At 30.6% G+C, this 27,266-nt stretch overlaps 1 protein-coding gene and 1 pseudogene across 1 annotated transcript; both read left to right on the top strand.

The window, feature by feature from the left end:
* The first annotated feature begins 290 nt into the window (after positions 1-290).
* Positions 291-19,187, top strand: LOC130813625 (pectinesterase 2-like; annotated as a pseudogene).
* A 1,945-nt stretch (positions 19,188-21,132) lies between these two features.
* On the top strand, positions 21,133-27,169 carry LOC130813987 (pectinesterase-like). Its single transcript, XM_057679949.1, has 2 exons — positions 21,133-22,240; positions 26,219-27,169. The coding sequence occupies exons 1-2, from the start codon at positions 21,205-21,207 to the stop codon at positions 26,917-26,919; spliced, it is 1,737 nt and encodes a 578-aa protein (XP_057535932.1). The 5' UTR covers positions 21,133-21,204; the 3' UTR covers positions 26,920-27,169.
* Positions 27,170-27,266: the final 97 nt, after the last annotated feature.

Genomic DNA, 27,266 nt, shown 5'->3' with positions numbered 1-27,266 from the left:
CATATACATAATATAATAAAAATAAAAATAAAATAAATAAATATATATTAAATCTTTCTCCCTCTCACTCGTGGGAACCCAAAGGAAAAATCAGTAATGTCTTTCTCTGATTTCTTCTTCCTCAAATTCTTTCTTTCTCTGATTTCTTCTTCCTCGTATTCTTTCTCTCTCTGAATCCTTGACTTTGATCTCGCAAGAAGAACAACAATGGCCGTCATCTTCCTTGTCTTTGACCTTCGAAGGAAATCACAGCCCTAACACCATAACCTTCATCTAATTTCGAAGCAACAATGTCGTTATTCATCTGATTTTGCTCCTGATTCTTCAAGAAACGAAGTCCTTCGCTTGTTTTTTTTGAAAAAGTAACGAACTAAAGCTAATCAGGTATAATTTACTCGATTCCTTCTTTGATTTTGACACATTATTTCAGCAATCTCATTACCTTTTCTCTAATTTCGAACCACCATAAGCGTAGAAGGAGCCGAAAACTTCGTCCCTAGACTTGAATTCTGTCGATTTGGGGAAGATTGAGTGAGTTTTGGTCTTGTTGATTGAACATCAAATCCAAGTCGAAAACAAAGTGTTGAATCTGAAATTTTCTTCGTTTCTTGCTGCTGCAAACAGAAGGTAGTCCTTCTTGAATTCTTTCATTGTTTTTTTCTTTAATAATCATACTCTTATTCATATAGAAATTAGTTCCATTGGCATACTTTCACTTGTTTAATTCTTAACCATGTATGAAGCCTAAATGTTGATGAATCTTGGAATGTGTATGAGTTAGTAGAAGAGTCGTTAGATTGGAAATTCATGGAAAATGTGATTTTAGTGAGTTATGTGATGATTGATATGTGTTTATAAGAGATTGTAATTGAGGAGTTTTGAGGAAGAATTCTAAAATTATATGTAATTTGGGTTTTATAATGTATAAATGGTAGGTTGTGGAATATTAAAACAATTTGTTGGAATTATTGATTAGTACGTAATTTACAAAGATTAGAATATTGTTAGATGTTAGATGTAGAAAGATTATGGAAATTTGATGTTCTTGAATATTAGGAGACTCTTGTGAAACTACTAATGTGGATAAATCTTGTTGTTATTAAGCAAATAGTTGGGTAAATGTAAGTGTTGGACATAACCCTTTGTTATGTATGATTGGTTGTTCTTGAGAGTATCTAGGGTTGTGCGGAAATTATTAGTTGAATGGATAAAGTAGCTGAATTTTGCTTTTGGATAGTTTGTAAATCTTGTTCAGTTTCTTGGTTTTGAGTTTAGATAAAATGGAAGTGTTTGAATTAGAATACAAGAAAATTGTGGAGACATATAATCTTTACAAGAATATAAGCTAGACTAAAGCAAGGTTAATAATTTTGATGATATTGAGGGTTGGAGTTAGGACTTGCTCAATCGCTGAAATGAGAAATATTAGAATAGAAGGTGGAACTAAGATGCATTATTAGGATGAGATGCAATGAGCTATATGAACCTAATTGTAGAATCGTATGCTTTGTTGTGATGCTATATTTGTTATGCTTCAGGAGGCGACATTATCGAGGAGCCCTTCTAGTGATCGCGGAGTACCAAACTTAGCCTATTGAAGCGTTCTTTTTTGTGAGTAGTAGCAGTCCCTTAAAGGGTCTGGCCAGACTACTTTCTTGAAAATAAACTTTTTATTAAAACTCTTTGATTTGAAAATTGTTGAGACAAATATTGTTGTGAATGCTTATGCTGATATTGAGATATGTCAATGGATCGGGCTTGCGAGCTGGTCATTGACGAAGTTGAGGTACATTATTTCCTACTCCCAGTTTTTGAAGCGAATTGTCATTCAGATATTGACTAGCTTCACCCGAGAGTGACATAGCCTTAGAGCTATGGATGTTCCTCTCAACTAGACTCCCTGTGCGCACATAGATCTAGGGAACTGATGTTGCTTTTAAACCTATGATTTAAATTACTGTGTTTTTTGTTTTGGATTGTTACTTCTCATTCAGTTTAATCTGACCATCTGTTGTTTCCAACTTTTAGCTTGCCTACAGATCGGGACCAGTCGGGAATAACGGATTAGTGGAGGAGAATAGAGATTCCAAGGATGTAAATTGAGCTGAGCATTTAGGAATTATAGATTTCTCATTCAGTGATTTCAGTTTCTTGGGAAACGAACCCAGTGATGACCCTGTTTACCCAGTCAACGGTAAGTCGGGTTGTTACAGTTGGTATCAGAGTCGAAACGTGAATTGAGGACCTTTGGATGGGTAATAGAGTTATAGGATCAATGTGATAAGGAGAAAAGACATTAGGTGTGACAATAGAGATTTGGGTAGAAGTTAGTTGATGGGGTAACGTGAAGCGGACGTTTTATTCAAGTATCGTTCATGTTTGTATGTATCTTCATAGTTATGTATTGCTGTTAAAACGTAAGATCTTTATTTGTTTGTGCACGTGCAGAAATGGATGAGTATCATATGCCATGACCCGAGAGTCAAGGGGATAGAGTAGAATCTGGGAACTCCCATGACTCCGAGCGTACGGTCACGTCACGTGAGGTATCTCATGCGCGATCTGAACCTACCGAGACCTCTACACCTGTCGTTCCGGCTGCTATCACAGTCGAACAGTTTGAGACTATGCTTAAGATGTTTTACACATAGCAGCAACAAAACTTGCTTCTGCAACAGCAAGTGCTTCAAACTCTTAACGATGGTTCTTCAAAGGGTAGTTCTGGGCACGATCTAGGGGCGTCACAGGCAGAGGGTATTCAGAGGTCGGCCCCTAGGAAGTATGACGGTAAGGGTCCTCCTACTAGACTAAACGATTGGATTCGAGAGATGGAGAATATATTCGCGATACTGAAAACTCACGAGGATATGAGGGTAGACGCCGATACTTGGTGGGTCACCCATAGAGACGCTCTTTTACCAGTTTCTTCCGCCATTACATCGAAGCATCCTTCTACAATATTTCCTCTTCCTTGGAGCTTGTTTGTGTCAGCACTCCGTGAAGAGTTTTTCCCTCTACATCATCAGCGGAAGATGTTCGATGAGTATTCTCGTCTTACGCAGGGAACCCAGACCGTTCACCAGTATTACATTCGATTTATGGAATTAGCTAAGTACGTGGACGACATGAAGATTGGGGAGAGATTTAGAGCTCAGAGGTTCTTATCAGGATTGAATCTGGATATCCGGGAACGTATGAGGAATTTGGGGCACGAACATGTTAGAGATGTGTACCATGATGCATGTGAGGCTGAATGCCTATGGGATGAGCGGAAAACCACTCAAGGGTTGAAGTGACGTAGGGAGGATACCCATGAGATATTATAAAGTGTTGGGAGTCGGAGATATTAAGCACCTACTCAGTCACACCGGGACCACCGATCTAGTTTTGGGAAATCGACATTGAGTACACCCCAGGGTAGCAGAGTCATAGAAAGTTACCGTTGTGGGAAGAAAGGGCACAAAAGGGCTGACTGCTTTACGTTTTTACGAGAGCAAGGATTGATGAGGACTTCTCAAGGTTCAGCGCAGAGACCGACTGGTAGTCAGGCTATTGTGGCTCAGGATAGACGGCAAGGTCGACCGCAAGCATCTCTTGGGCATGGTTCGCAGAGTCAGGGGTCTGCTATGGGAGGCTCTTCCAGATCATCTATTGGTGCACCAGTCAGTGGCACCAAGGTTACAGGAAAGCTTATGGCTCTCAAGAGAGATGAAGCCGAGGTTACACCAGGAGTTGTGACGGGTACGTTCTTGGTCAACAACAAACCGGCATATGTTTTATTTGATTTTGGAGCATCTCATTCATTCGTTGCATCTTCGTGTATATCAAAGTTGTAAATTATTTTCATCCTTAAAAGAAGCGCTTCATATTCTTTTGGTGTGCACTAAATATGTTACTAAATTTTGCTTTCAATTGAAGTAAATTATTATTACTGTTACAATTTGGTTTATGATCAATTGATAGTAATTAAATAAACCCTTTCATATTCAGTTGTATAAACAAAAAGAGAAGTAATCCTTGTATAGAAATATTTACTTTATTAAATTAGAATATGAATGAAGTAGTATATAATGGCGAGAAAATTGTATTTAGAAATGACTTTGATATTATTATACGTGGCATATATATGTATAAATATATATATATACACATATATATATATACACATATATATATATATATACACACTCACACACACACACATATATATATATATATACACACACACACACACACACACACACATATATATATATATATATATATATATATATATATATATATATATATATATATATATATATACATATGTATACATATACATACATATATATATATATACATATACATACATATATATATATATATATATATATATATACATACATATATATATATATACATACATATATATATATATATACATATATATACATACATATATATATATATACATATATATATATATATATATATATATATATTATATACATATATATATATACATATATATATATATATATATATATATATATATATATATATATATATATATATATATATATATTATATACATATATATATATATGTATATATATACATATATATATATACATATATATATATATATGTATATATATATATATATGTATATATATATATATATATATATATGTATATATATATATATATGTATATGTATATATATATATATATGTATATATATATATATGTATATATATATATATGTATATATATATATATATATATATATATATATATATATATATATATATATATATATATATATATGATTCAAACACCATATTAAATATAAGTACTTATATTTTAAGTTCATTAAAATAAAAATTTCTGTATGTTATGATTTCACTGTAAGACCATTTCATAAATAGATTAAATTGTTCAATAATACAAATTGTTAAAACATAAACTTTTTGTTTCGAGAAATGTTCTTTCGTAAGATTAGCTCTCAAAAGAATTTATTAGAATGAGAATTTTTTCATTAAGATCGTCTTATTGTGAAACAACTTAATATGGGCTAACCAAATATTTAGTTTAAAATAAAACTGTTTTTCATTTATTTAATTATTTTTTTAAAAAAGACATTAATTAGAATGCTTAAATGGAACCGTTTGATAATGAGACGGTCTCACACAAGACACTCTGTTGATTCTAGATTGGGCTCGCACAAATTTGACTTGAAACTTTGTTAGACACAACCCATAAATTAGAGAGATGGACCTTGTGGGGCTTGTGGGCCGACCCATTGCAGCGCCATCTAAAGCGCAAAGTAACAAATGTACTTGTACACGTTATAATCGTACATTTTATGAAAATTATAATTATATATATATAATCATAAATATATAAATATAATAAATATATAAACATTTAATTATTAAATATATATTTATGCATACAGGTATTTTTTTGTCTTACTTTGAAGTAACAAAATCAAAGATAAATAAAAATTATTGGACCGATATGATGGTACATGGACATAAGTCGTGTATAGCCGTATAGGCCTCATCTTTTTAGTAGCCAAAGACGACATGACACGTATGTATATAATCTTTTTACAAGAAACTAAACCGAATTACTAAATTTTATTTTAAAGTCTGATCTAATAGAGTTTGCAGTTTAAATCAACTTTAGTTACAACACTAAAGATTATATAATACACTTATTGTAATTTATAGTCTTAATACATTTAAAAAATTTTCTTATTCTAAAATAAATAAGGCCGCAATTTCTTTATACTTAAAACACTTTAACTTTTACATTATTCATAGATGTTACTTTGACCTTGTTAATTGAATTATAATGTTTAATACAGGATATAGTCATGTCACATGTGAAATATAGTTAAACTAATTTATTCCAATAAGTAGTTTTGATAAATTAATTTTAAACTTTGTACTTTATACTTTCTACTACAAAACATATCAATCATTTAAATAAATATACATTTATAACTAGAAGTGACTCTTGCATATGATCATTTCACGGTGAAAAAAGCAAATAGAAGGAGCCAATATTCAAAAAAAAAATAACGATTTAGTATTTGAAAAAGTGTCAATTTGAATATTTATATCGCCTGGTTTAATAATTTTAAATTACACATTAAGTATAAAAGTTGATGTTTTAGTTAAATAGTTTTTTGAGTTTATTTTAAGGAAAAATTATTTAGAATAACCAAACATTTTTATAATTTTTCTAAATAATCACACCTATTGATTAACCAAGAATAATCCCAAATTTAAGGGGTGTTTTCTTATAATAAACCCATTAATTAGATGACTTGCTATAAAAAAATTTTTTAAGTATTTAGATTGATAAAAAAAATTTATTAATCAAATTATTTAATCCAATTTAAAACTAAAAAAAATAAAAAATAAAAAATGAAAAAAAATATCAAATCTGAGACTTTGAGTAATACTCTATTAAATAGTAATTTTTTTTTTTTTTAGTATAGTTAGTCTTATCTTAGAGTGCTTATTAGGGTTGGCAAAAGCTGACCCGACCTGCTAACCTGATCTGAAACCGACCCGAAATTAGCGGGTTTGGGTTTAGATTTTTGACCCAGTTAATTAAATAGGTCAATCCGACCTGATCTGTTTATTAAATGGGTTAGCTTCAGGTTGAATATTTAAACCCGAATAAAAAATATTTAACCCATTTATTAAATGGGTCAATCAGGTCAGGTCGACCCATATTATCTGATATTAACTCATTAATATTTAACCTAAAACTTCATATTTAATTCTTTACACTTTACTGATTACTCATTAGTCATTCTATTTTCATAAAAGTAAAACCCATTTCGGCATTTCCCCATCCCTGTTCATTCCCCCATTTCGACATTTTCATAAGAACCCTAAGTCCCTAACCCACTACTCTCTTGTTCTTATATTTCTAGGTATGTTATTTTAGTTTTTGTCTCTCTTGTTCTTCTATTTTCTTTGATTTTTTCGTTTGTTGTTGTTTTTCAGTTTGTTGTAGTTCTTCGATTTTCTTTTGGATTTGATTTTGCTTGTATGTTTTGTTCTGGGTTTTGTTTTTTTTTATCTTGATAAGAACAAACCCATTTCGACATTTTGCTATGTCTTGTTTTGGGTTTTGTTCTGATTTTGCTATTCTTTAATGTTCTGATTTTGTTCTGATCTTGATTTTGCTATTCAAGAACTTTGAAGCATGTTTATTATGAAATGTGAATGTTTATGAGTTTAATTTTTAAATTTTGAAAAAATGGGTCACGTGACGTGAAATATATATATGGATCAAATGACGTGAAATATATATATGGATCAAATGACCTGAAATATATGGATTCAATGACCTGAAAAAACCGAATAAAATCAAACAAAAAAAGAGCTGGTTAAATGGGTATTTAGCAGGTTGACCTGACCTGCTACAGATCAGGTCGGGGTTTTAATTTCTGACCCATTAAATTAAACAGGTCAGGTTTAGGTTAAGGGTCTATTAACCCATTTATATATGATCCGAACCTAAAAATAACCCAACCTAATCTGTTTGATGCGCCTAGTGCTTATATACAAACCGTTCAGTTTCCATAACATTCAATCATCCTTCTACTCAAACCTCCAAATAAAAAACCATTAAAATAAGTTAAAAGAACACCAAAACAAAATGAACGTAACAACAAAAACCAAGCTAATTAAAATATTAATACCAACTTCAATAACCTTCATCATAATTTTACTTATACCAAAACCCACATTCAAAACCTCTACAAAATCTCACCATATCCATACCCAGACCCATATCCATATCCAAAACCATCTCCAATTAACAGAATCCCATTGTGATGGCAGTATGGCACACTTTAACCTGACCTTTGCATCTCCACCATCTCCTCCATTCCCCATTTTCACAAAAAATACCTAACTGAAATCTTGCATTACTAATTGAATTTGACTTTTAACCCTAAATTTTGTTTTTTTTTTTTCCTTTAAAACTCTAGACGTGACTAATTCAAGCTGTCTCTAATATTAATTGTAATTTTCGATTTTAAAAAATTACTTGATATTTTTATTTAGATCAATCAATCAAAATACGACAAATCAGATCAAGATAAATAAAATACGCCAAATTAAAATGCGAGAAAATTTTGTTAAATTGTAGTATTAGGAATATTTCTCATGTTAAACTTGAATTCAAAATTCAAAGTACATATTTTTTTTGTTAAATTGTATTTGAAAAATATATTTTGTTAACTTCGTATGCTTTAAATCATTAGTACAATATCACAACGATAAAGTTTGATAATAATCCGACTCCGTTGGAGGTCTGAGAGTCCGAGTCGGGGCAAACTTAGAATATGCATAATCCGACTCCGAGTGGAGGTGGACTGAAAAAAAAAGTTCGACTAAAATCCGGAGCAAAGTCGGAATATGTATAATCCGAGCCGAGTCCGACCCATTGCCATCCCTACCGCACACTTTACCCTGACCTTTGCATCTCCACCATCTCCTCCATTCCCCATTTTCACAAAAAATCTCTAACTGAAATCTTGCATTACATCATCGGAGTCACCGAATCCGAAGTTCGGGCTTTTGCCCACAATGTATCCGGTATTGAATCCGGAAAACGGCATAGTTTGACCCGTTTACAACATATGCTGTTAAAGATTGCTTGGAGCTTTTGGGTGATACTATAGATGAGCTTGAAACTGTTCTTGATCAATTAGCGGGTCAGTGTGGCCCGACCCGTAATTTCACCGACATTGCTACTTATTTGAGTGCAGCCCTGACAGTTCAGTATACCTGTCTTGACGGGTTTGCGGTCGGGTCGAGTCGGACTTTAAGGAAGTTTATCCAAAATGGGTTGTTTCACATTTCCCACCATGTCAGCAACTCATTAGCAATTTTAAAGAAAATAAGTGGGACCAACCATTGTAAAAATAAAAATCATGGGAGTTTATCAAATAATGATGATGATTTAGAAGATGTAAATGGATTGGATCGGGTCGGGTTTCCGGTTTGGATGAAGAGGATGGATAGGCGGCTGTTACAATCAGCGCCCCCATCGGCAGCCGGGAATGGGAGTAGTATCCGGGTGGATTTAGTGGTGGCGGAAGACGGGTCGGGTAATTTTAGTAGTATCCAAGAAGCAGTATCGGCAGCTCCGAATAAGAGTCGGACCCGGTTTGTGATATACATAAAAAGTGGAGCTTATTTTGAGAATGTGGAAGTGGAAAAGAAGAGAAGTAATACTCCCTCTTATTAGACTTATGTGTCCCATTTCTTTTTATAGTCAAGTCACCTTAATTGTTCCATTTCTATTTTTTGCACGGATTTTTGACTTTTATGTCCTTATTAACTTTATCCTATTTTCAATTATACCCTCCATTATTCATATTAATTTTCATTCCTTACATAAAAAACCCATAATACCACTCTATTTCCTACCCTTAGGGTCCCACTTTTGACTCTTCTTAAAATTCGTAAAAAGTCAAATGAGAATCCTAAGGTAAATAGGAGGAAGTATTATGTTTTTAGGAGATGGAATTGGAACTATTATTAAGGCTAATAGGAATTTTGTTGATGGGTTTACTACTTTCAGGACTGCTACTCTTGGTAAGTTTTTAATCATGCAATTTTATTTTTTTTAATTTTAAATTATCTTGAACTTAAATTAAATCGAGAGAGGTATATTCAAAATATTTATTCCTATTAATTATATTTAATAATTAACTATGTAAATGAGAATATTATTTAGGAAGAATAAGATGAATCAGAATTAGTCAAACCACAACTCATTACAAATACTAGACAGTAGGGACTTATTTAGTAAGCTAATGGACAATTGGATTACTTTCTATATAATAAAAAGAGAAAACAGTAGACTAAACATTATTTTACTTCACATGAGAATGAAAATAAGCTTTTGTTATTTTTATATAATTATTCTTTTGTTGAAAATATAAAGTAGTCAATTCAATCAATTAATTAGTATGATGGAAAATAAAAATGTTGAAAGTGAAAGAATAATGGAAAATAAAAATGTTGAAAGTGAAAGAATAGAGCAAAATTAATTTCGAGCTAATTAATTCTCAGCTAATTTTTTGTGTGGACCAAGTTTTAACATTTCTATTCCTACTTTCTTCATTCTCTCACTCTTTATTATATATTCTAAAGTAACTGGAAAAAACTTTTTGAAAATAATAATTTAATTTTATTTCTTTTAATTTTAATTTTTAATTTTTTTAATTTTTTTAATTTTAAATTTATTTAATTTTAATTTGACATTTTTAAAATTTTAAAATTTTTTAAGAGTGTAGTGGAGTAAAGTGTAAGAGTATAAAAGTACAGTAGAATAGAGTGGAGTGTCGTGATGTGTAAAAGTATAAGAGTGGAGTGGAGAGTAGTGTAAATGTTGGTCCACACTAATATTAGTGTGGATTATGTGTCCATACTAGACTTTTTCGCTAATTTCAAGGGAGAATCTATGCCAGAAAAACATTCTTCCATTCAAAATTTTCATTTAATTAAGGTTTATGATATTTACATAAAGGTTGTACATAAAAATTAACAAATTTTATTTACGATCAATAATTTTAACTTTTTAAAAGAATCTAATTTAGAAATTGAAAAATAATTTACGTGTACTAATTAATTTTTATACACTTTATCATGCACACCTTCTTACATACGAGCTTTTTAGACCATAAATGTAGATGCAACGCTTGCTCAACTCATACATTTACGTGTACTAATTAATTTTTCACTTTAAATGAGGGATATATGAGATTTGAATAGTTGGTTTTATATAGACCTGATCAAACAACGGCCCGGGCCGGGTCGAGTGCAAAAAAGCAGCCCATTGTTGCGGGCCGGGCCAAATCGCGGGCCGAAAACTTCCTGCCCAAACCCGTACTATGCGGGCTTATATTTTATATTATTTATAGATAATTTAAAACACAAATTACAAATAATTGAAATACACAAATACATTTGTTACATATTATACATAATTTAAAACACAAATTAAAAGTCATTAAAATAAACAAATACAAAATAATCAAAATAATGCAATTTCAAAACTGCTAATAGCATTCCAAATAGCATTAACTAATAAATTAATACATACATAGTAATTACATACTGAAATTTCACACAAATAGCATTCCAAAACTGCCAGACAAATCAATACATACACAGTTACAGACATTAAGCATATATAATGCAATTTCCTACTAAAAATCACACAAATTAAGGGCAAAAACAAAATTGAAGAACTTGAAACTATGTAAGAAATATAAAAAAAAACCTCATTTCGGGCCGGGCCGGGCCAGCCCGCGGGCCAAAAGCAAATCCCAAACCCGTCCCAAAAAAATCGGGCCACTTATTGTCTGCCCAAAACCGCCCATCGGGCCATATTTTGGCACCCAAACCCTCAATTTTTCGGGCCGGGCCGGGCCACTTATGATCACCTCTAGTTTTATATATAAAAAAAACTAACTCAACTAAAAGTATAAGATGATTATTAAAGTCCAAAATATATTTATACACCATCGATGAATATTTACCCCAAAATAAACACTCCTTGAAATTTAATTAATTGTAACAACTTGGCAAAAACCTTAGACGCATATTTTCTCCGTTTATTATACTCATTGTATTTGACTTTTTGTGTAATTCAAATAATATATTATTTTGATTATTCTAATATTAGTTATGCGTAATTAAAAGTTATTGAAAATCAATATGATGAAAAAATATACGGTTATATGATTTAAACAAAATTTCACTTAATTAAGTATATTTTTTTTACACATCAATCATAATAAATAATAAGCTTAAACGATTAATATTATTAGATAAGATTTAGATAAATACTATGTTGCATGTTTAAATAGATGAGAGAGCTTGGATTATATTCAGGGTAATGTCGAAACTGACTTGAGTGCTCACGTTTAACTTTACTTTTATCTTTTGCATATGCCGGTGTCTACCGACAAATTGGACGTTTGGTTGATAAATATGACAAAGGCATTATACGCTTAGTGAATACCCCCTTCTATTTATCTTAGGTGTCTTATTTCTTTTTACAGCCTGTTTAATAAGAAATATTAAACAGTAATAATGAGAATGATAAGTTAGTGTAATTTTAGTTAAAAATCTTTTGGCTATCTTGATGACCATGCTTTTCCAACTCTAATCATCTTATTTTCTTCATAAAATTCATTCCATTACATTACCATTACGAGATGTGATATTAAGTGGTAATGGAAATTTGTAAACAAAAAAACTTTTTTGGGATCAAAGTTTCATTACCGTGGGAATGATATAAAATTTTTGATGAAATTTTACACTATAAATCATTTCTATTACCACCATTTAATACCATTAACCAAACGAGCCTTTAGGACACTATACACCTATCATTTTTAAATTGTATTTTATTGTTAATCTATAAGTTAAAACATAGTCATGTGTGATCTTATTTGATTCGTTTTAATGTAAGTTTATTAATATCAACTTTTATAATTTTTAATTATACATAATTAAATATATTAAGAATTAAATAAGTATAATAAATAGAATTAACAAAGTAAATAAAATACTTATGATGAATAAATGGATTGTAAAATTAGCTTATTGGACACTGGTAACCATAATTATAACATGCAACGTTGAATATATGTAATAATGTAACGTTAATATGTATACCTATCAATCACAACTATAATTAGAAAACGTTAATAATATGTAGTGCACTAATTCTAACGAATTTCTGGAATAAATAAGCTGGTAATCCCTAATAAAAATTATCATTTAAGTTTAACACAGCTAGAAAATATGTGCAAATTACACTCCTCAAACTTATAATCTATACTACATACTTTATGTTTTTATTTGTTTTTCCTTTTTATTTTTTTCGGAACCTAATATAAACTTTAAAATTAAATAATTTTAATTATTAGGTTTCAAAAATTGAAAAAAGGTTATATTTAAAAAATATATATTGAGACGAAATTATCAAGATTTCACATAAATATATTTTTGTTATATAGATTGATGAGATATCAATATTATAGTTAAAATTTAACACTAAAATTTGTAAATTCTATTTAACACGTACATTTCAAAACGAAAAATTATAAATTGGTCTAAGATTCAAGATTTATTTATTTTATTTATTTTTTATTTTTTTAATGTTGCAACAAACTTCCAATTCTCACCACTGTGCCCTTTAGCTGTTGCGAGTGTTGTGTCAAATGTCAATGATGGGCGGAAGGGTTAGATACCACGAGACAGGGATGGCAATGGGTACTGGACCCGACCCGGATCCGTGGATCCGTATCCGTTTTTACGGATCTGGGTCCTAAAAATATAGACCCGTCGGATCCGGGTCGGATACGGGTCTTGTTTAATTTCACGGGTCCGGGTCCGGGTCTGGGAAAAATACCCAGATCCGGACCCGCGGATCTAAAGGATCCGTTTTTTTAAATTTTTTTTTTTTTAATATCAATATCATTAATTCATTATTCAATATCAATACTCTTTTGAACCGCGGCAGGCAGCACTGCAAGTCATCCTCTCCAGACTTCAAGTTAAGAACCCTACGTTCTCTAATCTCTTCTTCTCAAGTGCCGCACAGCCGCAGCAGGCCAGCAGCCATCCTCTCCAGACTTCAAGTCTCCCTCGCTCCCTCTGCTCTGCAATCTGCATCGACCCTCGAATCCAGACACTCAGCTCAGCCTACATCGAGACACTCTACGCCCAGCAGGTTTCGAAATTCAAAACCTAGTTTTTTTTTTTTTTTTTTCCTACATTACTTTTGATTTATGTTGAATAGTAGATATATGTCTAATGTTGAGTTTAGTGGTTGATTTATTTAAGTTTGGTGCTTGATTTATGTTGATTTATGTGGAGTTCAATGGTAAATTTTGATTTATGTTGATGTATTTGAGTTTAGTTGTGTTTAGTGGTTGATTAATGTTGATGTATTTGAGTTTAATTGTGTTTAGTGGTTGATTAATGTTGATGTATTTGAGTTTGGTGCTTGATTTATGTTGATTTATGTTGAGTTCAATGGTAAATTTTGATTTTTGTTGATGTATTTGAGTTTAGTGATTGATGATGACTAGTAAATTTATCACAGTGTATTGTTGAGTTGAGCAAATGGATAATCAAAATGATGGAATTGATGGTGCTTCTAGTCAACCTATTGAGCATCATATTCATGAATCATATGGGGAATTTGAGGGTAATGATGATGTTCAGAATGAATCTACTGAACAAAATAGTGCTAAAAGTAAGAAATTAACTTCAGAAGCATGGACTTATTTTGATCTTGTACATGTAAATGGTGTACAAATGGCAAAATGTAAGACTTGTAAGAAAATACTTTCCTACAAAGGGAGTAGTGGAACTTCACATCTTCTTAAACATGCTAAAAAAACATGTTCAAGTAGACATTTAAACCTTGCATCTAATCAATCACAATTAAAAGTGAAAAGAGAAATCGATGGATCTACTTACTTAGCAGTTAATGAAAAGCCAAAGAAAGTGGTTTTTGATCAAGAAGTATCAAGGAAAGAATTGATGAAAATGGTGGTAATGCATGAGTATCCTTTATCAATGGTTGACCACATAGGTTTTAGAAACTTTGTGAGGAGTTTAAATGACAACTTTAAGATGATTTCGAGAAACACATTGAAAAATGATGTGATAAAAACGTACAACACCGAGAGGAGCTCTCTTAAAGTCTTGCTTGAGCGTAATGAGGGTAGAATTGCAATAACAACTGACATGTGGACCGCCTCTACTCAAAAAAAAGGTTATATGGCTGTGACGTCACATTTCATTGATGAAGAATGGGTTTTACATAATAGAACCCTAAGGTAATTTATTTTCCTTTCATTTAAATTTCATTGCCAAGTTATGTGAATTTTATTTAATTTTGAATCCATGTTGGTGTGTGAATTTTGTTTAGGTTTTGTTATGTTCCATACCCACATAACAAAGGGGTTCTTGCCAAGATATTATTGGATTGTTTTTCCCAATTCACCTTGGAAAATAAAATCTCTTCTATTGTTGTTGATAATGCTACCACAAATGATGCAATGATGAATGTCTTGATGGATAAATTAGAAAGTAGTTCTTTAATGTTGAGTGGAGATTTTTTGCATATGAGGTGTAGTGCTCACATTCTTAACTTGATTGTGAAAGATGGTTTAGATGTCATTGATTCTGCTATTTGCAAAGTTCGAGATTGTGTTGCATTTTGGATGTCTACTCCTAAAAGAATTGAAAAGTCAATGTAATGTGAATGAAAGTTCTCCAGTGGAGACACAACTTGAGGATCTTGGTGATGAGGATGATTTCGCTAGGACTAAGAGACAAAAAATTGATTATGTGCCCATTAAAAGTGAAATTGATCAATACTTAGAGAGTCGTACTTTGCCGGAGAAAAATGATTTTAATATACTTGCATGGTGGAAGATAGACCAAACCTACCCAACTTTAAGAAAAATTGCCAAAGACATTCTTGCAATTCCTGTTTCATCGGTTGCTTCGGAAAGTGCATTTAGCACGGGTGGAAGGGTAGTAAGCGCTCACCGGTCTAGGCTTCATTCTCAAACAGTGGAGGCTTTGATGTGCTTGCAAAATTGGATGGTCGATGATGTCAAAGGTAATTTTATACTAATTTGCACATTTAGTCCATATTTTACTAACTAATGTAATTACATTTTTCGTTATTGAAGTTAATTTTGAAGGAACTTATGCTTGTTTAACTATCAACGAAGATGGTGAGGATGTGGAAATATTGGACAATCTTGATATGGTATTTATTTTGCGTTATAAATTTATAATCTTATATTGTAATTTTTAAATTTTTATAAATTGCATCTATTAATTAATTTTTTTTTGGTTTGTAGGATATTGATGATGTTAGTGTTGAAGAATTTTGACAAATTGGGAACATTGGATGATTAAGATTTAAGAACATGAATGATTGACGAAGTTATTTTGAATGTGTTTGTTGGATATTTTGAAGACAATTTTAAGTTGTATAATGTATTTTATGGTGATTCATTGTGAAATTATATATATTATTAACATTAGTCTATTAAATATCGCTTATAATTGCAATCTAAACATATTTAAAAAAAAAAAAATTAAAACTGGACCCGTTTTGGACCCGGATCCGGTACTGGATCCGCAGTACCCACGGATCCGGATCTGGGTCTTGTGAAATTGGACCCGCGGATTCGGGTCCGGATCTGGATCCTGCTCTTGAAAACGGATCCGGGTCCACCTGGACCCGACCCGGATCCGACCCGTTGCCATCCCTACCACGAGATGAATTGTATACCATAATCCAATGTCCATAGGAATGTTAATAATTGTCTTTTGTAAGCACTTATATTTGTTCTAATTTTTGATTTGATTGGGTTGTTCTGATAAGGGGTCCTTGAGGGTATGCGAGGAAATCGATTGCGTAGGATTTCTTTTTTTTTTGTATATGAAAAAGTTAATAAAAAAAATATATGTTAAGTTTACTAATAAATTAAATATATTTAATATAAATAAAATGCAAAATAAAAGTTTTGCACAGGGCCCCTAAATTTTCCAAGACGGCTCCGTCGGCATCCGCCTATTAGCATCATTCTTAACTTTAGATAAACATGCATTTGTCTAAGACTTAGAGTTATAAAAGATTTTGACTTCAACTTACCAATAATAATTATCACGTAGGATGTAAAACACCATTTATAAAATTATAAATTTTTCTTTAGTTTAATATGTTAAGGATAAATTTATTTTTTATTAGGTGTAAATTCTTGAGAACTTAGTTCATCAGTTGCATAGTTAAAACTTGACTCAAACTTTTAATATCACTCTTCTTATGTGCTCACTATCACTAAAAAATTTGTTCAAAAATTATTAGTCAATTCATCAAAAATTAAAAACTTACTTACCAACACATGAAATGTTTAACATACATACATTCTTCTAAATTCTCTTAAATAAATCTTTTAAATTTTAATTATTTTATTGTGCAAAATAAAAATATTATTTTAAAGTGACAATATGTTATGTGCTAAGCATGATCGATTCACATTGCTTAATAATTTTTACTAGTATTCACAAGTCACAAGTTAAAATAGTATATGCGACACACTCATAGTGAACATAGTACTATATGAGTCATTACTAAATACTAATTTGGAAAAATCAAAAAATAAAATAAAATCTTCACATTTACACTCACGAAACCTCAAAAGAGCAAATGAGTTGTACAAACACTTACTAAATGTAAATTTTAATAATGACTACATTCACTGAATTAACATTATTTATCACTTTAATAGGTTTTGAATCTAATTTCAAGAGAACCTAGTAGATCTGAATTAAAAAAATAAAATAGGTTTGTGCTTAAGTACAACATATTGAGACTTAGATTCTTTTCATATCCTACTACTAACCTAATTCATTTCATTTCAGATCACTTTAATAGTTGACTCGATTTAAAAGATCAATAAAAAAATGCTATTTTCTTGACACCGCCTCAAATTAAAAAATTTACATTTCTATAAATTATATTAATTGCGTTATATAATTCGTACATAAATCACATCTCACTATGAGAGTACAATAATTCGTATTATAAAATATAATTGTAAGCTCTTATAAACCAAAAAAGTAGTATAAAGTCATGACCATCTACAACTTGGCCTTTCACATGTCCTCTTTCTCCTTGGGCCACCCAGTATTTTCATTTTCTTGAGGGCCCAATTTTAATATTAGTGGATTAACAGGGCCTGTATGTAAATGCGATTAAACGGCCCTGACTTCAATGATACTTTACAATTCACATGCATTCATAGTAGAAATTTTCAAATTTTGAAATAAATAAACTTTCTAAAATAAATTTTTTTTAAAATTTGACAAATCGATTAGCATTTCAGATTTTTGTCCATTTTGCTTTCACATCAATGTATATGAAATTATTATATTTTCATTTATTCAATTGATGCAGAAGACATAAATAGATTGATATTTTAAATTTATATCTTCTTTGCTTTTTGTTAATCAAAATGAAAATTCATATGTTGCATTTACATTAAATAAACGTTCAGTTTGTGATATTTATTAGAGAAATAAATGCGTTTAGAAAGTTTCAGAAAAGATGAGTAAAATTCAATGTATGGAAAAAAGGTGACAACACAATGAAAAAGGTGACGAAAAATAATAGTGTTATTGATTTATTAGTCAAACGCCAAATTTAAGCCAATTTAAAATTTTCAAATGAAATCGACGTTCTCAAACATACCATAAAAAAATTCCGATTAACTAAAAACTCTAAAATTTACCTAAATTTTCACCACTAATTCCTATTCATGAGTTGAACACATTGAATGATACATATTACTATTATTTGTGCAAATACATACGAATAATTTATCTCCTGCTTATTATGAGCAGCTGTTGTAGGACCCGAGTTCATAGCCAACGGCATAACAGTAGATAACTCGGCAAACCCAACAAAACACCAACCAGTAGCTCTACGAAGCGGTTCAGATCTTTCCCTCTTCTACCAATGTAGCTTTGTCGGCTACCAAGGCACATTATACCCCCATTCCTTGCGCCAATTTTATAAAGAATGTGACATTTACGGCACAATAGACTTCATATTTGGTAACGCAGCTGTTGTATTGCAAAACTATAACTTGTATGCTCAAGAGCCTCTTCCGAACCAAAAAAAACATCTACACAGCTCAAGGCCGACAAGATCCTAACCAAAATACCGGAATCTCCATCTTGAACTGCAAAGTTGCGCCTGCAGCTAATCTTGCGGCTAACAAAACTGCTCACAAAACGTACCTTGGAAGGCCGTGGAAGGAGTATTCCAGGACGGTTTTTATGCTGTCAAATATTGATGATGTTGTTGATCCTGCCGGTTGGTTAGAATGGGACGACGATTTTGCATTAAACACATTGTTTTATGGGGAATACATGAACCGAGGTCCCGGATCTAACACGAGTGCTCGTGTTTCTTGGGCAAGTTTTAGAGTTATAGCCAATGCTAGCGATGCAAGTAATTTTACTGTCGAAAATTTGATTTCTGGTGGCGAATGGCTTCCGCCTTATGACATTACTTATTATCTTAATTTGACTAAGAATCGATGAAGTTATAGTATATATATAGTCCTATATGGGATTGTTTCAAGTCTAAAAGCTCTTAAACTATAGAATAATTGTGTACTACACATTGATTATGTTTATGATCATACAATTGAATTTTAGAAAAAGTTGAGCGAAAAAATAAAAAAAATTAAGCAAATAAGCGAAATTCTAAACTTTTCCCAAAAGTAAGCGTCCAAACCCCAAAGCTGTGCTTTGGAGCTGTTCGCAGTTACTAACTGCGAACAGCTAAAAGACAAAAGAGCTGTTCGCAGTTAGTAACTGCGAACAGCTCAAAAAACACAAAATAGCTGTTCCCAGTTAGACTGCGAACAGCAAAAAGACAAAATAGCTGTTCGCAGTTACTAACTGCGAACAGAAAAAAAAAAAATAAAAAAAAAAAAAAAATTTCTATTCGCAGTTAGTAACTGCGAACAGCTATTTTGTCTTTTTTTGACCTGTTCGCAGTTAGTAACTGCGAACAGCTCCAAAGCACAGCTTTGGGGTTTGGACGCTTACTTTTGGGAAAAGTTTAGAATTTCGCTTATTTGCTTAATTTTTTTTATTTTTTCGCTCAACTTTTTCTAAATATAGTATCGACCTTGTGTGGCTTGTGGGCCGACCCATTGCAGCGCCATCTAAAGCACAAAGTAACAAATATGCTTGTACACGTTATAATCGTACATGTTATGAAAAATTATAATTATATATATATAATCATAAATATATAAATATAAAAAATATATAAACATTTAATTATTAAAAATATATTTATGCATACAGCTATTTTTTGCCTTACTTTGAAGTAACAAAATCAAAGATAAATAAAAATTATTAAACCGATATGATGGTACATGGACATAAGCCGTGTATAGGCCTCATCTTTTTAGTAGCCAAAGACGACACGACACGTATGTATACAATCTTTTTACAAGAAACTAAATCGAACTACTAAATTTTATTTTAAAGTCTGATTTAATAGAGTTTGCAGTTTAAATCAACTTTAGTTACAACACTAAAGATTATATAATACACTTATTGTAATTTATAGTCTTAATAAATTTTAAAAATTTCTTATTCTAAAATAAACAAAGCCGCAATTTCTTTATACTTAAAACACTTTCTTTTACATTATTTATAGATGTTACTTTGACCTTGTTAATTGAATTATAATCTTTAACACAGGATATAGTCATGTGAAATATAGTTAAACTAATTCATTCCAATAAGTAGTTTTGATAAATTAATTTTAAACTTTGTACTTTGTACTTTCTACTACAAAACATATCAATCATATAAATAAATACACATTTATTACTAGAAGTAACTCTTGCATATAATCATTTCACAGTGAGAAAAGTACATAGAAGGAGCCAATACTAAAAAAAAATAACGATTTAGTATTTGAAAAAGTGTCAATAGCAAGTTTTTTTTTCTATAAAAATAAAGTAAAATAAAATATTAAAAAAATATATAAAAAATGTTAAAAAATAATTTGATTTTTATCATTTTAGAACGTTTTATGTAAATTTTAAAATTTTTTCTCTAATTTTAGATTAATTTTCAGTTTACTTTTTTGGTAAATTGCCTACTATAACAGGTTATCGCATTAACCGAGTTTACTCTAAACAAATACCTCAAAAATTTGGAATTATTCATGGTTATCAATACGAGGAATTATTGTAGGAAAATCATAAAAAAATGGATTATTATAGGTAATTTTTTCTTATTTTAATTAATTTAGTTGGGTCAAAGTGAATGCTTTAATTATTTAGATTGATAAAAAAAAATTAATTAATTAAATTATTTAATCCAATTTAAAACTATATAAAAAAAAAATCAAATCTGAGACTTTCAGTAATACTCTATTAAATAGTAATTTTTTTTTAAGTATAGTAAATAGTAATCTTATCTTAGAGTGCTTATATACAAACCGTTCAGTTTCCATAACATTCAATCATCCTTCTACTCAAACCTCCAAATAAAAAACCATTAAAATAAGTTAAAAGAACACCAAAACAAAATGAACGTAACAACAAAAACCAAGCTAATTAAAATATTAATACCAACTTCAATAACCTTCATCATAATTTTACTTATACCAAAACCCACATTCGAAACCTCTACAAAATCTCACCATATCCATACCCAAAACCATCTCCAATTAGCAGAATCCCATTGTGATGGCACACTTTACCCTGACCTTTGCATCTCCACCATCTCCTCCATTCCCCATTTTCACAAAAAATCCCTAACTGAAATCTTGCAAGACATCATCCGAGTCACCGAAGCCGAAGTTCGGGCTTCTGAACACAATGTATCCGATATTGAATCCGGAAACCGGCATAGTTTGACCCGTTTACAACATTATGCTGTTAAAGATTGCTTGGAGCTTTTGGGTGATACTATAGATGAGCTTGAAACTGTTCTTGATGATTTAGCGGGTCAGTGTGGCCCGACCCGTAATTTCACCGACATTGGTACTTATTTGAGTGCAGCCATGACAAATCAGTATACCTGTCTTGAAGGGTTTGCGGGCGGGTCGAGTCGGACTTTAAGGAAGTTTATCCAAAATGGGTTGTTTCACATTTCCCAACATGTTAGCAACTCATTAGCAATTTTAAAGAAAATAAGTGGGACCAACCATTGTAAAAATAAAAATCATGGGAGTTTATCAAATAATGATGATGATTTAGAAGATGTAAATGGATTGGATCGGGTCGGGTTTCCGGGTTGGATGAAGAGGAAGGATAGGCGGCTGTTACAATCAGCGCCCCCATCGGCAGCCGGGAATGGGAGTAGTATTCCGGTGGATTTAGTGGTGGCGAAAGACGGGTCGGGTAATTTTAGTAGTATCGAAGAGGCAGTGTCGGCAGCTCCGAATAGGAGTCGGACCCGGTTTGTGATATACATAAAAAGTGGAGTTTATTTTGAGAATGTGGAAGTGGAAAGGCTGAAAAGTAATATTATGTTTTTAGGAGATGGAATTGGGAAGACTATTATTAAGGCTAATAGGAATGTTGTTGATGGGTATACTACTTTCAGGTCTGCTACTCTTGGTAAGTTTTTAATCATGCAATTTTATTTTTTTTATTTTAAATTATCTTGAACTTAAATTAAATCGAGAGAAGTATATTCAAGATATTTATTCCTATTAATTAAGAGTGTAGTGGAGTAAAGTGTAAGAGTATAAAAGTACAGTAAAATAGAGTGGATTGTCGTGATGTGTAAAAGTATAAGAGTGGAGTGGAGAGTAGTGTAAATATTGGTCCACACTAATATTAGTGTGGATTATGTCCATACTAGACTTTTTCGCTAATTTGAATGGAGAAGCTATGCAAGAAAAACATTCTTCCGTTCAAAATTTTCATTTAATTAAGGGTTATGATATTTACATAAGGGTTGTACATAAAAATTAACAAATTTTATTTACCATCAATAATTTTAACTTTTTAAAAGAATATAATTTAGAAATTGGAAAATAATTAACATTTTATATAATTATTTTTACTTCCTAAGAAAAAAATAAATGCTATAGTAATAAAGTATAGGTAAACTTTAATATCTTTAAAGCAAAGATTATATTAAATTACATAAATAAAATATAAGATTATACATCTTATATACAACTCTCAGGGTTGTATATATATCATTTTCCTTGAATTAAATGTCAATTAAATTTCAAAGATAACATCTTTATCATTAGTTTAAGCTCATGGTAGCGGACTGTAATTGTTAAGGATTTAAAATATGTTTATACACTTTATCATGCATACCTTCATACATACGAGCTTTTTAGACCATAAATGTAGATGCAACGCTTGCTCATCTCATAATGAGAATACCCCCTTTTATTTATCTTAGGTGTCCTATTTCTTTCTACGGCCCGTTTAATAAGAAATATTAAACAGTGATAATGAGAATGATAAGTTAGTGTAATTTTAGTTAAAAATCTTTTGGCTATCTTGATGACCATGCTTTTCCAACTCCAATCATCTTATTTTCTTAATAAAATTTATTCCATTACATTACCATTACGAGATGTGATATTAAGTGGTAATGAAAACTTGTAAACAAAAAAACTTTCTTGGGATCAAAGTTTCATTACCGTGGGAATGATATAAAATTTTTGATGAAATTTTACATTATAAATCATTCCTATTACCACCATTTAATACCATTAACCAAACGAGCAGTTAGGACACTATACACCTATCATTTTTAAATTATATTTTATTGTTAATCTATAAGTTAAAACATAGTCATGTGTGATCTTATTTGATTCGTTTTAATGTAAGTTTATTAATATCAACTTTTATAATTTTTAATTATACATAATTAAATATATTAAGAATTAAATAAGTATAATAAATAGAATTAACAAAGTAAATAAAATACTTATGATGAATAAATGGATTGTAAAATTAGCTTATTGGACACTGGTAACCATAATTATAACATGCAACGTTGAATATATGTAATAATGTAACGTTAATATGTATACCTATCAATCACAACTATAATTAGAAAACGTTAATAATATGTAGTGCACTAATTCTAACGAATTTCTGGAATAAATAAGCTGGTAATCCCTAATAAAAATTATCATTTAAGTTTAACACAGCTAGAAAATATGTGCAAATTACACTCCTCATACTTATAATCTTTATTACATACTTTATGTTTTTATTTGTTTTTCATTTTCATTTTTTTCGGATCCTAATATAAACTTATTAGTCAATTCATTTGTTCAAAAATTATTAGTCAATTCATCAAAAATTAAAAACTTAATTACCAATACATGAAATGTTTAACATACATACATTCTTCTAAATTCCCTTAAATAAATCTTTTAAATTTTAATTATTTTATTGTGTAAAATAAAAATATTATTTTAAAGTGACAATATGTTATGTGCTAAGCATGATCGATTCACATTACTTAATAATTTTTACTAGTATTCACAAGTCACAAGTTAAAATAGTATATGCGACACACTCATAATGAACATAGGACTATATGAGTCATTACTAAATGCTAAATTGGAAAAATCCAAAAAATAAAATAAAATCTTCACATTTACACTCACCAAACCTCAAAAGAGCAAATGAGTTCTACATTTATTAATGTTATTCACTTTTTTTTAAAAAAAACTCTTATTTTCTCCTTGTTTCAATTCTAATAGGACAAAGGAAGTATGTGTTTATACAATGAAATTTGGATACTATATATATTTTTTTAATATAAATCGCTAAGTCACATAACGCTATATAAAACAACCATCACGTGACTTAATGATTTATTAGTATTCTACTTTATAAAATAAAAGCTTTAAAGAAGTAAAATAAAAATTAAACTAATAAGTGACTAAGCTTTTTATTTGTATTTTATTTCAAATATATAAAATACAAAAAAATTAATCATTATATAATTCGTTTTATATGAGACCGTCTCACGACGAGACCGCCTCATACAAGAATTTGTGATTATTGTATTACTTGGCAATTTAAATTGAATTACTAACATTGTAATTTATAAAGGGTCAAATGAACTTCTTATCATTAAAATTTGGTAGTTTAGTAGTAAAACTTACTATGAAATGACGAGATAGAGAGGAGAGAGAAAAGAAGGATAATTAAAAGAGACTTCAAAACGTTATTGTTGAGTATTCTGAAATTAGTTATCATCATTGTATTCGGTGTATAAAAACAATTATAATTAGAATTTGAGATGAAAAAGAATGCGGCAATTCATATCAATAGGAAATTACGAGGAGAGTGTACAAAAGTAATTACAATTGTATTTTCATAAACTTAACAAGAACCTTGTAGATTTGTTATTTTTTTGGGTTTTGAATCTAATTTCAAGAGAACCTAGTAGATCTGAATTTAAAAAAATAAAATGAAAACGTATTGAGACTTAGATTCTTTTTATATCCTACTACTAAACTAATTCATTTAATTTCATATCACTTTAATAGTTAACTCGATTTAGAAGATCAATAAAAAAATGCTATATTCCTGACACAACCTCAAATTAAAAAATTTACATTTCTATAAATTATATTAGTTGAGTTATATAATTCGTACATAAATCACATCTCACTATGAGAATAGAATAATTTGTATTATAAGATATTATTCTAAGCTCGTATAAACCAAAAAGTAGTATAAACTCATGACCATCTCCAACTCGGCCTTTCACATGTCCTCTTTCTCCTTGGGCCACCCATTATTTTCATTTTCTTGAGGGCCCAATTTTAATATTAGTGGATTAACAGGGCCTGTATGTACATGCGATTAAAAGGCCCTGACTTCAATCATACTTTACAATTCACATACATTCATAGTAGAAATTTTGAAAAATAAATAAACTTTCTAAAATAAAAATTTTTTAAAATTTGACAAAAAAATAATTTTCATATCAAATCTCCAAGAATATCGCTATTAACACAGCCGACTTTGGAAGCTGAGTTTTAAGTAAAAGAAAGAAATCAAATTTAAATCGATTAGCATTTCAGATTTTCGTCTATGTTGCTTTCACATCAATGTATACGAAATTATTATATTTTCATTTATTCAATTGATGCAAAAAGAATAAATAAATTGACATTTTAAATTTATATCGTCTTTGCTTTTTGTTAATCAAAATGAAAATTCTTATGTTGCATTTACATTAAATAAGTGTTCAGTTTGTGAGATTTATTAAAGAAATAAATGCGTTTAGAAAGTTTCGGAAAAGATGAGTAAAATTCAATGTATGGAAAAAAGGTGACAACACAATGAAAAAGGTGACGAAAAATAATAGTGTTTTTGATTTATTAGTCAAACACCAAATTTAAGCCAATTTAAAATTTTCAAATGAAATCGACGTTCTCAAACATACCATAGAAAAACTCCGATTAACTAAAAACTCTAAAACTTACCTAAATTTTCACCACTAATTCCTATTCATGAGTTGAACACATTGAATGATACATATTACTATTATTTGTGCAAATACATACGAATAATTTATCTCCTGTTTATTATGAGCAGCTGTTGTAGGACCTGGGTTCATAGCCAAAGGCATAACAGTAGAAAACACGGCAGGCCCAACAAAACACCAAGCAGTAGCTCTACGAAGCAATTCAGATCTTTCCGCCTTCTATCAATGCAGCTTTCTCGGCTACCAAGACACATTATACCCCCATTCCTTGCGCCAATTTTATAGAGAATGTGACATTTACGGCACAATAGACTTCGTATTTGGTAACGCAGCTGTTGTATTGCAAAACTGTAACTTGTATGCTCGAGAGCCTCTTCCGAGACAAAAAAACATCTACACAGCTCAAGGCCGAGAAGATCCTAATCAAAATACCGGAATCTCCATCTTGAACTGCAAAGTTACGGCTGCAGCTGATCTTGCGGCTAACAAAACTGCTTACAAAACGTACCTTGGAAGGCCGTGGAAGGAGTATTCCAGAACGGTTTTTATGCTGTCAAATATTGATGATGTTGTTGATCCTGCCGGTTGGTTAGAATGGGACGGCGATTTTGCATTAAACACATTGTTTTATGGGGAATACATGAACCGAGGTCCTGGATCTAACACGAGTGCTCGTGTTTCTTGGCCAGGTTATAGAGTTATAACCAACGCTAGCGATGCAAGTAAATTTACTGTTGAGAATTTGATTTCTGGTGGCGAATGGCTTCCGTCTTATGGCATTCCTTATTATCCCAATTTGACTGAGAATTGATGAAGTTATAGTATATATATAGTCCTATATGGGATTGTTTCAAGTCTCAAAGCTCTTAAACTATAGAATAATTGTCTACTACACATCGATTATGTTTATGATCATAAGATTTTATATTTTATTATAGTATGGACCTTGTGTGGCTTGTGGGCCGACCCATTGCAGCGCCATCTAAAGCGCAAAGTAACAAATGTACTTGTACACGTTATAATCGTACATGTTATGAAAAATTATAATTATATATATATAATCATAAATATATAAATATAACAAATATATAAACATTTAATTATTAAATATATATTTATGCATACAGGTATTTTTTGCCTTACTTTGAAGTAACAAAA

This window comes from Amaranthus tricolor, chromosome 5 (genome assembly GCF_026212465.1).
Source record: "Amaranthus tricolor cultivar Red isolate AtriRed21 chromosome 5, ASM2621246v1, whole genome shotgun sequence".
Lineage (NCBI taxonomy): Eukaryota > Viridiplantae > Streptophyta > Magnoliopsida > Caryophyllales > Amaranthaceae > Amaranthus > Amaranthus tricolor.
Note: the sequence above shows the minus strand (reverse complement) of the source record. Positions and strands in the feature narration are given on the sequence as shown.